The sequence below is a fragment of the Mytilus californianus genome, unplaced genomic scaffold, assembly GCF_021869535.1.
Source record: "Mytilus californianus isolate M0D057914Y unplaced genomic scaffold, xbMytCali1.0.p SCAF_5, whole genome shotgun sequence".
Taxonomy (NCBI): Eukaryota; Metazoa; Mollusca; class Bivalvia; order Mytilida; family Mytilidae; genus Mytilus; species Mytilus californianus.
The window spans coordinates 47,482,983-47,496,124 of NW_026262701.1; the positions used below are offsets into that span (position 1 = coordinate 47,482,983).

The window sequence follows — 13,142 nt, forward strand, 5'->3', positions numbered from 1 at the left end:
GTGTCTGTTGTTTCTTTAATTTCTAGTTCTGGTGGATATATTAATGGAACCCAATCAGAAAAGTTCGGATTGTTAATGGAAAGAACATCATCAATATATCTGAAAGTGAAATTAAATAACCTGGCTTCTTTGATCTTCTTGTTTTTGACAAGTGTCTGAAGGAACTCCGATTCATATGAAAATAAGAAGAGGTCGGCAAGGAGAGGCGCACAGTTCGTTCCCATAGGAATGCCGACAATTTGTTGAAAAAGTCTACCTCCAAATTCAACAAATATGTTGTCAATAAGAAACTCCAGCATACTGATCACTTGTTCAAGTTTCCAGTTCTTTGGTGTTTTGCCTGTTTCAAGAGATTTGGTAAAAATGATGGTTAAGATTGGTGCGATTTGTGCTTGTAGTTCTTTTAATACACGTCCACTGATGTTATCTGGACCACTAGCTTTATGAGGATTTAGTTTGTGTAATAATTTTTCGACACCTGGTGTTGTGATTTTTATTTCTGGCATTTTTGTATATGGGCTTGGACCTTTATCAGGAATATTGGTCGGTGGTTCATTAGTGAATACTGACTGAAATTGTTGGTTTAGTATGTCTGCTTTTTCAGTAGTGTCTGTTACTAGTATGCCTTCTTTTTTCAGAGGAGCAATTCCTGTATTATCTTTTCTAGTGCTTTTGGTGTACTGAAATAACTTTTTTGGTTTTGTGTTTGTTGACTGATCATTGCTGATGTTGGTCTGGTTCATTGATGGGTAAATCATAAATAATTTGTTCTATGTAGTCCCAATATGCCTTCCTTTGCTCTTTTTGAACTGTTTGTTTTAGATTCTTGTATTTCGATGGGTTGCTATTTCTGTTTTTATAACACTTGCTTGTGGTAGTCTGTGCTTGTATGTGAGAACTTTGTGAGGTACATTTGACTCTATTGATTTGAGAAGATCAATTTTGAAGATGTTCCATAGTGCATCTGATTCACTTCAGTCGTACATGATATTGATGGTGTTAAGTGTTGTATCAAGGTCATTGTTTATGTTGTTCCAGTTTGCCTCTTTGTATTTAAGTATTTTTCTTGGTATTTGCCTTACTCTTTTTAACCAGGTTTCCATTTCTACATAAACTATATCGTGATCTGCTAAGCCGATAGGTGGTAGTGTATTAACTTTATTTATACAAGTTGGATTATTGCCTAAAACAAGATCTAATATTCTCTCATTTCGTGTTGGCTTGTCTGTGGCTTGGTGTAAGTTGTGATTTGATATTATATCTAGTAGATATAGATGTTGTTTAGCATCTGGTTTGCCTAAGATGAATGATGGTATTGACCAATCTATGTGTTCAAGATTAAAGTCTCCTCCTAACCATATATTTGTGGTTGATGTAATATCTAGTCTGTTCAAGGAGATGTTGAGTTGTTCTAGTGATTACCTTTGTCTGATGGGGTCTGTAGTAGCTACCAACACAGATCTGTTTTGTGCCAGAGATGTTTAATTCTGCCCATACTAACTCGCACTCTATTTTTAGTTCTACAATTTCAGAGCCAATAAACTCTTTGGTATTAGCTATTAATGCACCACCTCGGCTTTGTTTTTTGTTGTTTGTTGTTTGTAGGTCTATCATTTCTATATATGTTGTACAGAATTCTTACTATATATATACGTTACATAGTACTCTTACTATATAAATCCTTGGTATTATTTTTAAATTAATAGTTTTCTCTATCAATTCTATTTTGAATAAACTGTGACAGTATATTCACTTGAAGAAAAGTGATATTCACCCCGCTAAAATCACATGCTTTTAAATGTATAATTATGGTAAAATGTTTGATGCACAATTAGTTTTGGTAAATAATTGTCAATAAAAACATTTTTTAACTCTCGTGTAATTTCATAGAATAAAACAATTAATGTATTTTAGTGAGGTAAATCTGTGGTTTAATTGTCTTCTGTAAAACCGATATTCACTTCGGCATCAGTTTTCAAAAATCAATAAAACCATATAATTACCCCATCAAAAGACAGTTTTGTATATTTTTTGCACAAATCATGCATATTCAGGACCAGCATCAGTGATACATTTTGGTGAAGTCTTAAGTTGCTGAATTACACATTTTTTTCTATTCATGTTTTATAAAAGATCAAATGTTACTAATTTACACATCTTATCAACCATGAATGCCTGTTGATATCTCTAATAACAAACTTTATGATTGAACATAAATTGCGTTCAATGTATCCAAAGTTAGTTCATGTTACAAAAAATGCTCCTATCCGACATGCCCTCGTTTTTCAACAATATTATACTTGTGACAAATAAAAATAATAACAACAACAAAAAACTGATTTGAATACATATATAATATATACATACAAGGAAAAGTAACTAAGAGTCCCCTGTCCTCAGCTCTAAAGATTGTTTTATAAAGGAACCAGGTTTTTTTCACTTAGTTTATTTTTGAAGGATTTAACAGGACAACTAGTTTTTCAGTATCAGACAGATTTGAAAATAGAGGATTATCTATTGCGATGTCATTAAAAAGTTTAATACGTAATATTTTATTATTTTGACAGTAGAGGAGAAAGTGGTTTTCATCTTCTATGGTTTAACAAGTTAGACATGTTCTTTGGTTTCGAGGTGTATTCAGATATCTGCCTTTTTCTATAAATAAATTATGGTCAACTATTCTAATTTTTTTAAATAAACGTCTAGTTTCAAAATTTGGATATTCAAGATAAAATTCTTGGTCTTGTTTGACTTTAATGCTTTTATAAAGAAAAAGTTTGTTATATAGAGAATATTATATGGCTTTTTCAATATCACATCCGTATCAACCCGAGACACCAATATAATCACAAGAGCTCTGCTCGAGGGATTATATTGGTTGAGGATTGATACGGTGTGTGATATTGAAAAAGCCATATCATATACACTTTATTATATACATATACCTCACGTAGATGCTTTTTATGTGACATGACGTCATACAGATAAGGAGGTTTGAAATGACGTAATACAGATTATAGGTTTGACATGACGTCATACAGATTAGGGTTTGCAACAGTGACTGTAATCGATGACGTGACGTTTAAATATAGATTCTACCACTGCATCGAGTGTGATACGATATTTATCCACTCGAGACAGTTAAATTTTCAAATTTAAAACGCGAGGCTCGCCGAGCGTTTTAAATATTTAAAATTTAACTGTCGAGAGTGGATAAATATCGTATTACACGAGATTTGGTGGTGGAATCTGTTTCTCTAATGATTTTCAAATCCTATTAGGAGGTTTTATCGATGACGTCATCTCGGTTCTATTTTTAAATCCGGGGAAGTCTGGCCGTCAATCGGCCATTTCCGTTCGGCGCCATGTGACTGAAACGGAAGTCTGTTGTCGTCTGTTTACTAACAAACCATGGGTAAAGTGTGCGTAGTGTTAGGTTGCCGAAATCGAGATAGTCACAAACAGCCAGGAATCAAATTCCACAGGATTCCAAAAGATGAAGAAAGAAAACAGCTTTGGATAAAGGCAATAAACCGAAGGGACCCTTTAACAGGAAAAGTTTGGATATCTGGTGACGAGGGAGCCAGAGTGTGCAGTGTCAGTGAACATTTCATTGATGGTAAAAATTAAAAGCAATGCTTTATCTTAACCCTTTAAAACATTGCATATGTATTCCAGTTCTTGTTATATCCATTTTACATCTAAGCTTCAATGCATAAACAACGTGTCGCAATTTTTCTGACGGGCACTTGTCTCAAATATATATATATAACAACAATGATGTTTACGACTTTAACCAGTTTACAATTTACCATACCTGTTAACATAAAAGTAAGTATAGGTATCTATTTTTTCAATATTTTTATGGGTTTTTAAAACTAGTTCACTCCTTGTAAATTACACAGACCTGTATAGTGTAGGTAGTACAAGGACTGCCATTGTTTGTTGGAATTGACATGAGGTCTTGAGGACAAGGCTATGGTTTGTATTTTAACATATTCTATCATAGGCATGATATGGTGTATGGTTTCATGTTTTATAAATGAACCTGCCCCCACACCGATCATTTTCTTTCTTGATTCTTCCTGTTTTGGCCTGGAATCTACTAGCAAGGGTGGAAATTCACATTTTCAAGGGGAAGTGCCGCCCAATTTGTTTTCATGTTTGGAATTAGTAATTTGTCCACAATTACTCCACAAATTTTATTATGTCAGATTGTCCACATATCTAGCAGTGAATATCTTCCTAGCAAAAAGGGAATTATATATAAAATACCATCTTGTTTCTATGTAAACTATGTAAAAGAAACTTATATCAATTAGTATCACATTCTCATGATGCTAAAAGGCCATGGAACGAATACTGGTGGTACCTGTTGTGTTGCTCTTGTTCAAACCCGGTGATAAGTCTAAATTGGTAGGTCACATTCAGGGTTAAGGGCGCAAGATTAATAATATAAACGGTACCAATTTTTCTGCACCAGATGCGCATTTAGACAATCAATGTCTCTTCAGTGATGCTCGAGGCGAAAATATTCGAAAATCCAAAGCTTATTAAAAATATGAAGAGTTAGAGAAAAACATGACTGTGCAATGACAAAATAATGGGCATTCACAGATAAAGTACTGTGAAAGTGCATATATGTTAATAACAATAATATTTGGTATGGTTTTGATTTAATTGCTAATAACATTTTTCTATGTCTGTTTTTTTGAGACGCTAACTGACATATAAAAGGATTATCATATGTCCTAATAACGTTTGATCCATTAAATTCAAGACTGCTACATGTATCTTCAAATTTGACAATTGACATATATTTTCAATGTTAAACATGTTAAATATATACTCTTTTTGTTTTTATTCAGATGTTCTTTTTTTATTGTTCTTCTTTCCTTCATAACTGATATATTCTTGGGTTAATTTGTTTTATACATAGTGTGTAACCAATAGGTCAACTGTAATATATACATGTATTTTCATGGTTTGTTAGTTAATGTTAAATTTTCGTACTTTGGTCTGTGTCTCAAATACTGCATGTATAAGCAGTATGTGAAAGTATTGATGGTATAAGGTGTAGGTATCTCTGTGTCAGGATTCATATGACCTTGCTCCTTATTGACGATTTATTAACAACATTTTAATTTTATCGTTGATCTTATATAATGCATTTTTAAAAAATGGCCATCGATTTTTTAATTGTAACTTCAAGTTATATTTCCTTCTCTCATTCTAACTAAGGTGTGAAGGGACAATGTGACCTCTTCATCTTATGGCATGTTGCAATGAATGAGCAGAATGGTTTTGGACTTCTAATGAAATAAAATATATAGCGGAATGTGAACCGGTTTAAGATGAATACTTAGGGAGCTACCATTTGATTTTTATGGGGGGGGGGGGGGGGGGGGGGGGGGGGGGCTAGGATGAAAAATTTTGTCCTGCATTTTTTTTTAGTTGTAATCTTTGTCCTACATTTTTATTTTTCACTCTATTCAGTCCTGCCTTTTTTTTGTTAGTTTATCCTGACTTTTTTTACATAAATTGTCATCCTGCCTTTTTTTTTGCCAAGTTGCTCATCCTGCCTTTTTTTTGCTCAAAACTCCTGTCCTGCCTTTTTTCAAATTTCATCCTAGCCCCCCCCCCCCCCCCCCCACACACACACACCAAATCAACAAATGGTAGCTCCCCTATGTCCATGCACAATTACATTAAATAGAAACTTTGTACAGGAATTATCCATATACTCAGTATGCTGCTATATCATTTTTAGGAAAATGTGATGATCCAAAAAGCCCTGATTATGTACCTTCTCTGAAAATGGGATATGGTAATTGTGATGTAAATGCAGTTTCATCTTCTAAAAGTGTTGACAGGTATGATACAAACAATTGGACTAGTGCCTTATGTTTAGATTCATTTATTCATGGGGTTAATCCAGGGATAAAAAAATCATTTCAAATTTATCTGTTAATGCAATAACAATGTGATAGATTTAATCTTAGATGCATGATTTTTTTTCTTAGTTGTTAGTGGCTTTGAACTACTTTAGTAGCTGTCAGTAACTGCGAGTACTTTGTGTCTTTTTGTTGTTTGGATGTACAAGAACCCGGCCAAGTCCACATGTATTTGTAGTATTTGTATTTTTATCCATCTGATGAGTTAAGCCTCTTTCAACTGATTTTTGTCGAGCCTGCGACTTTTGTTGCAGAAAGCTCGACATAGGGATAGTGATCCAGTGGCTACAGCGGCGGCAGCGTTAGCTAACTTCTTAAAAGCTTTATATTTTAGAAGGTGGAAGACCTGTATGCTTCATACTTTGTATATAGATGCCTTATGTTATGAAGTTTCCATCTGTCACATGTCCATTGTCCTTGACCTCATTTTCATGGTTCAGTGACTACTTGAAAAAAGTTAAGATTTTTTGTAATGATAATTTCTCTCTTACTATGAATATAGGATAACTATATTTGGTATGTGCGTACAGTGCAAGGTCCTAATGCCCGTCAGCCAGAATTCCCTTGACCTCGACCTCGTTTCATGGATCATTGAACACGGTTAAGTTTTGGTGGTCAAGTCTATTTCTCAGATACTAGAAGCAATAGGTCTAGCATATTCGGTGTATGGAAGGACTGTAAGGTGTACATGTCCAACTGGCAGGTGTCATCTGACCTTGACCTCATTTTCATGGTTCAGTGATTATAGTTAAGTTTTTGTGTTTTGGTCTGTTTTTCTTATACTGTATGCAATAGGTCTACTATATTTGGTGTATGGAATGATTGTAAGGTGTACATGTCTAGCTGGCATGTGTCTTCTGACCTTGACCTCATTTTCATGGTTCAGTTGTCAAAGTTAAGTTTTTGAGTTTTTGGTATTTTTTTCTAATACTATATGCAATAGGTCATCTATATTTGGTGTATGGAAATATTTTATGATGTACATGTCAGTCTTGCAGGTTTGACCTTGACCTCATTTTCACGGTTCATTGCTCAGTGTTAATTTTTGTGTTTTGGTTTGTTTTTCTAATACTATAAGCAATAGGTCAACTATATTTGTTGTATGGAAGGATTGCAAGCTGTACATGTCTGCCTGGCATGGTTCATCTGACCTTGACCTCATTTTCATGGTTCATTGGTCAATGTTTAGTTTTCTTGGTTAAGCCTGTATCTTAGAAACTATAAACAAAAGGTCAACAATATTTAGTGTATTGAATGATTGTAAGGTGTACATGTATTTCTTGTTTGGTTTATATGACCTTGACCTCATTTTCTTGGATCATGTCAAGTGTTTGTGATAGTTGTAGTAAAGCTTTATATTTAGGACTATCAACATAATATCAATGATTAGTAAAGAAGGCGATACATTTCAGCGTGTGCACTCTTGTTATAGTTCGTTCTTATGTTGTACTGTTACACCACTGTCCCAGGTTAGGGGAGGGTTGGGATCCCGCTAGCATGTTTAACCCCGCCACATTCTGTATGTATGTGCCTGTCCCAAGTCAGGAGCCTGTAATTCAGCGGTTGTCGTTTGTTTATGTGTTACATATTTGTTTTTTGTTCATTTTTTGTACATAAATTAGGCCGCTAGTTTTCTCGTTTGAATTGTTTTACATTGTCATTTCAGGGCCTTTTAAAGCTGACTGTGCAGTATGAACTTTGCTCATTGTTGAAGGCTGTACGGTGACCTATAGTTGTTAATTTCTGTGTCATTTGGTCTCTTGTAGAGAGTTGTCTCATTGGCAATCATACCACATCTTCTTTTTTATATATCAATAATGGGAAAGTGTTTTAAACAAGATTTAGGTATGAATCAATGTTTTATATCTTTATTTATCAGCATACCATATTACACTGTTAAAGAGATACATGTACACACAATAAAAATTACATAATGTACATGATGTATATGTAGTAAATTTGGTTGATTAGTATATTTCTTTTCTCAATAACTATTTATGATCATCATTAAATATAGGACATTTACAAATAGAAAGAAATTCATCTGATATCTACAGAGTTATACATAAGTATTTCATATTATCACTTGCAATATTATGCCATCTACCAGTCTCAACCTACCTAAGGCCAATTAAAATTAATTGATAGATTTTCATCCCCGCCCGCCCCTCTCAAATCGTTCCGCCCGAATTTTTTTTATTTTGAAAAATTTACGATTTTCAGATTTTGTTCATTTTCGTTACCGGTAACTGTCGATAATTTCGTTTCATTAATAACATCCTGTTTCAAATTTTGGTTTTTGCATTTCTTTGTATGTTTGATTCGTTATACATGTATATACATGATAGAACCTTATTATTACACTTGCATATATGAAGAACACGTCACAAGAGCGTTTCATATCTAATAAAAAATAAAAAATAAAATCCTCCCACCCACCCCATTTTTTTAAAAAATTTGGATGAAAATCTACTAATTAAATTTACTTGGCCTAATGTAATAAAATGTTTCTATCATCTTTAGTTTTTAAATAATATTCCAATTCACAGTTTTCATTATACAACCATATATATAGTTTACAGCTTTTTGTGATAAAAATAAAAAAAGATGTGTGTTTCCTATTACCCTACCCTCCCTATTTTTTAAGCTCAAAAATAGCCTACCCTAAAGTTTTTTTTTGTCATTTTTCAGTTTGCACTTTTAAAGTCAGAATGTCCCTCCCATAGACTCAATGTAATAAAAATGGTAAAATAAAAAAAAAACCCTACCTACCTACCCTATTTTTTTCAAAGATGTAATAGGAAACACACATATTATTTTTTTTTTTTTGGCCTTAGATATATTATAAGTCTTTTATTAGGCCAAATAAAATAATAGAAACTTGAGAATATTAATCAACAATTGAATATAAAATACATCTATGATACACTAATTGCAAATACTTCAAAAAAATCATTCATTTATAGACAGCAATTCACTAAGTACTAAATTCACAGTAAGTGATGTTGTAGTCTACAGTTACTAATTTGAAAAGAAATACTTAAAATTTGTATCCAAAGTAAGTTCTGGTTTCAGTTTATTGTAACATTTTCACTATTTTTTAAAAGATATAAAAGAGCTGTTAAAAGAACTGCTGATCAAAAGGAGAGAGAATGCAGAATGCAGTTGGACTTATTGATGACAGCTGATGGCAAAGAAAATGATCATCTGCCATTACAAGACTTAGACTGCAATGTAGACATGGAAGACAAAAATGGTACCAGAACTTAGTTTACTATTCTTATGTGTTCATAGGGTTAATAATCTTTTTGGACTTGTTGCCTTCAGTTTCTCCATTAATAATTTATTAGCAGTTAATTTAAATGCTGCACAGCGTATATTTAAAAAAAAATGTATATACATACCACAATGTATTCAATTGCAATAAAATCCATAATCAAGTAGTGCAATAAACAATGTTTTTTGTACAGAGATGAAAAGGCAACAAATTTATCATACATTTTATATTTTTCCTAGGACTCTATGAAGATAGCTTAATATATCATCAGTATTAATTTTGCACATTGGTTAAGGCTGTATGGTACCTATACATGTACTTGTTAATATTTTTTGATGTTTTAATCCCTGTCTACTGCAAACTATTTCTTTAAAATGTTAGTACAAAAATAATGAGATGTGGTATGATTGCCAATAAGACAACTAATCAAACAAACAAACAAACACACACACACACACACACAAGCTTAATTTACCGCAAAGGAAATTCTAAAAGCAAATATGGCATACATGAACCAATCATAACCACTGAACTATAGGCTCCTCACTTGGGACAGACACAAGCTCATTTACAATGGATAAATGTCAATTTTATTCAGAAAATAGACCATGCACTTGTAAAAACAACTTCTTGGTATATGACACCAACCTTCATCAGGTTATGCTGTTCCTTGTGACACTTTTCAGTTACTTTGATGTTTAATTCATCCTTTATTAGTATCCAAAAGCTCAAAGTGAATCTGGTTTTCTTAATTGGAAAACTGCAAATTTGATATATAATTTAGACATTTTTATAAAAGTAAAACAAGGAAATGATTTTATAGTACAAGTTACATTATGTTTACAAGCCACACAAAAGTAAATTATTTCAGTAAAAGTCATTTGACCCTTATCATGCTGATGTAATTTAAGAAAAGTTTCAAGTGTCCTTGTTGCCAAATGGAAATGTTTATAGTATTTTTGGTTAATTTATAACTCTTTACATTTCAGGTAAAGGAGAATATGAAAATTGCAGTATATTATTAAAAAATGCCAAAAGTGAAAACAAAATCCTAATAGATCAACTTCAACAACTGCAGTTAGAAAAAAATGTTTTAAATAATAAACCACCTTATATGAGGGCTTCTAGTCTATCCCTGGAGAAAACAGAAGAAACAACAAAATTTTATACCGGATTGCCATCTTATACATGTTTTATTTGGTTGGTGAACTTTGTGACCTGTATTTTACCTTCTTCCAATATTTTGAGTTCAGCAGACATTCTTCTTTTGGTTTTAATGAAATTACGTTTAAATTCTCCACATACTGATATCTCATTTCGTTTTGGAGTTTCTCTTAGTTTAGTTACCAATTTAATTGACAGTGTCATCCCTCAATTAGCCCACAAATTAAAATGGTTGATTCATTGGCCAAATAAAGATGATATTTTACGCTCTAGACCAGATTGCTTTAAGGAGGCCTTTCCCAGATGTGTTTCTGTTATTGACTGTACAGAAGTTTATATAGAGACTCCATCAAATTTTACAGCCAGATCTTGTACTTACAGTAACTATAAGCACCACAATACAATTAAGTTTTTAGTCAGTATTGTTCCGTGTGGAAGTATTTCTTTTGTTTCACGTGCATTTGGGGGAGGACTCCAGATAAATTGATTTCTCTTAAATCCGGTTACCTTGACTTTATACATCATGGTGATGTTGTCCTAGCAGACCGTGGCTTTCTTATTAAAGATGAATTAGCATCGAGAGGGGCTGAATTAATTATACCATCATTTGTAAAGGGAAAAGACCAGCTAAGTGCCTTTGAAGTGGAAAGAAGCCGAAATATTGCACATGTAAGAATTCATGTTGAAAGAGAAATGGAACGACTGAAAAATTTCCGTATTTTGTCTGGAAAGATGTCATTGAATATGGTGCCACATTCTGACAGTATCATGACAATTTGCTCTGCTATTATAAATATGCACCCTAATATTGTTCAATAACAGATTAACACATTTCCCTTGATTATAGGTAAGGCCATTGAAAATTTAATATTGGTTTCCCCTAACACAAGAAAATTTTAAAAGGTCAGCAGGCAAGAAAAACTTTATTTTTCTATTATTGTAGTTCGAAATATCTACCAGACTACAAGAAAAATGTTGACATCATATCTGATCTATATTGTGATGTCACCTACTTTAAACTTGAAGAATGATAAATAAAACATTATTTTGAGAAATGGTCAGACAAGGATCATTTATAGTTTAAGAGCAAGTATTACTGGAGGGTGAAAACAGACCCAACAGACTTTAGGTAAACCAACAATCTTTTTTCCATGGCCTTAAAATTACTAATTTTCATATCTCATCATGTACATAACAACATGTTTCTTGTTGTTTTGTCTAGCCAACATTGACTTTTAAAACAAATTCAATTTTTGATATCTGTATTCAAATTCAAGAAGTTATTGTAGCAAAAATTGCTGAGGCATCACCGAAAGATAATTGTTCTGCAGATTTTTTTGTTCAGCATTATTATTTTTCAATGAATCTTATAAGGTGCTGAAAAATATTGGTGTCTGACATTTAAATAAACAGTAGAAGGAGTATTGTTATTACTAGGTATACTTGTTTTTCATTTACTGTAAAGCTTTTATGAAAAATTGACCATATAACCTATTAAGAAACTCAATCACTTGATTTTGAGACTTACAACTCTTTACAATTTTTTTTTTGGAATATGCCTTTTGCAGATACATACAATGCACCCATAATCAGAAACGGATTAAGGGTGGGGCAGGGTGTCCCCTCTTTTGTTTGAAAAAATTTGGTTCATTATATAGGAAATCACTGAAGCATGACTGGAGCTGGCCCCTCTAAGGCAGTCAGTGCCCCCTCTTTATGATAATTTCTGGATCCGCCAATGATAATATATTTCAAAAAGATTTTTTTTTATTTTTGTTAAGAATGTATCCTTATCCAGTTTCAGATAAATGTTCAATTTATCTACAAAATTAACAATATCAAATTTATAAAAAAAAATCCAAAATCTTATGAGAACCTCGCAATACACTTGAAGTTGTTATTATATTAATTTTGGAACAGATTGAAAGACTAAAAAATCGTTGTGAAATTAATTCTGGAAAAAAAAATTCTTTTGAAAATATGATGTAAAAATTTTTCAATTATAATGGATAAATGAAAATCCAGAATCCTAAACTAAAATTGTCTAGAAAAAATTTATTCAAGTATTAAGTGGTACACCAAGTGTTATCCATGCTTCAAGAAGAGGTTATTTTGTAAATATGTTTGATGGCACACTACTTCCACAAATTATTTTTTACATTTTGGACAAAGCCACTTTCCCCTTGGTTTCCTTACAATGTTAACACATTGATAATGGAACCATCCAATATCACATGAGTCTCCATCACAAAAAATCATCTTGCCATATTCTGGTTCTTCACACAAGCAATACTTCTCTTTTGTGACGTCATTGACTGAAGTGTTGGCTACTTTATAATCATGTAGCAATTTCCAGGTAAGTAGCTCTGGGATTAATAGCTCTTTAACAAAGTAAGTGCACTTACTTATTAAATGATTAATTCTAACAATAGCAAGCAAAATAACATCATTAGGACTTGTCATTACAACAAAATCACAATAATCAGTGTCATAGACAAACATCTGAAACTGAACCTGAGTGTAATATTTGTGGTTATTTTTCAAGTGTAAGTTTGTGTCCAAACAAAATGTAGGGTCTTGTTTTGCAGCTTCTATTGAAGTTTTGTCTTTATGCTTGTGGGGACATTTAATCTCAAGGGTTCCTTGTCCACAACAATTGCATGAAATCACACCATCAGCTGAAGCACCAAGAAAATAATTTTTTTCAGATATCTTCAACCCAGATAATTTACACTCAAAATTTGTAT

General features: G+C 32.6%; 1 protein-coding gene across 2 annotated transcripts; it reads left to right on the forward strand.

The window, feature by feature from the left end:
* The first annotated feature begins 3,284 nt into the window (after positions 1-3,284).
* On the forward strand, positions 3,285-12,759 carry LOC127702366 (uncharacterized). 2 transcript variants are annotated; one of them, XM_052206523.1, is made up of 4 exons: positions 3,285-3,619; positions 5,771-5,873; positions 9,062-9,210; positions 10,221-12,759. In XM_052206523.1, the coding sequence occupies exons 1-4, from the start codon at positions 3,412-3,414 to the stop codon at positions 10,880-10,882; spliced, it is 1,122 nt and encodes a 373-aa protein (XP_052062483.1). In that variant the 5' UTR covers positions 3,285-3,411; the 3' UTR covers positions 10,883-12,759. The 2 variants fall into 2 exon arrangements, with proteins under 2 accessions (XP_052062483.1, XP_052062484.1); XM_052206524.1 differs by lacking the exon at positions 10,221-12,759 and having other exon boundaries at positions 9,062-9,728.
* The last annotated feature ends 383 nt before the right edge of the window (positions 12,760-13,142 follow it).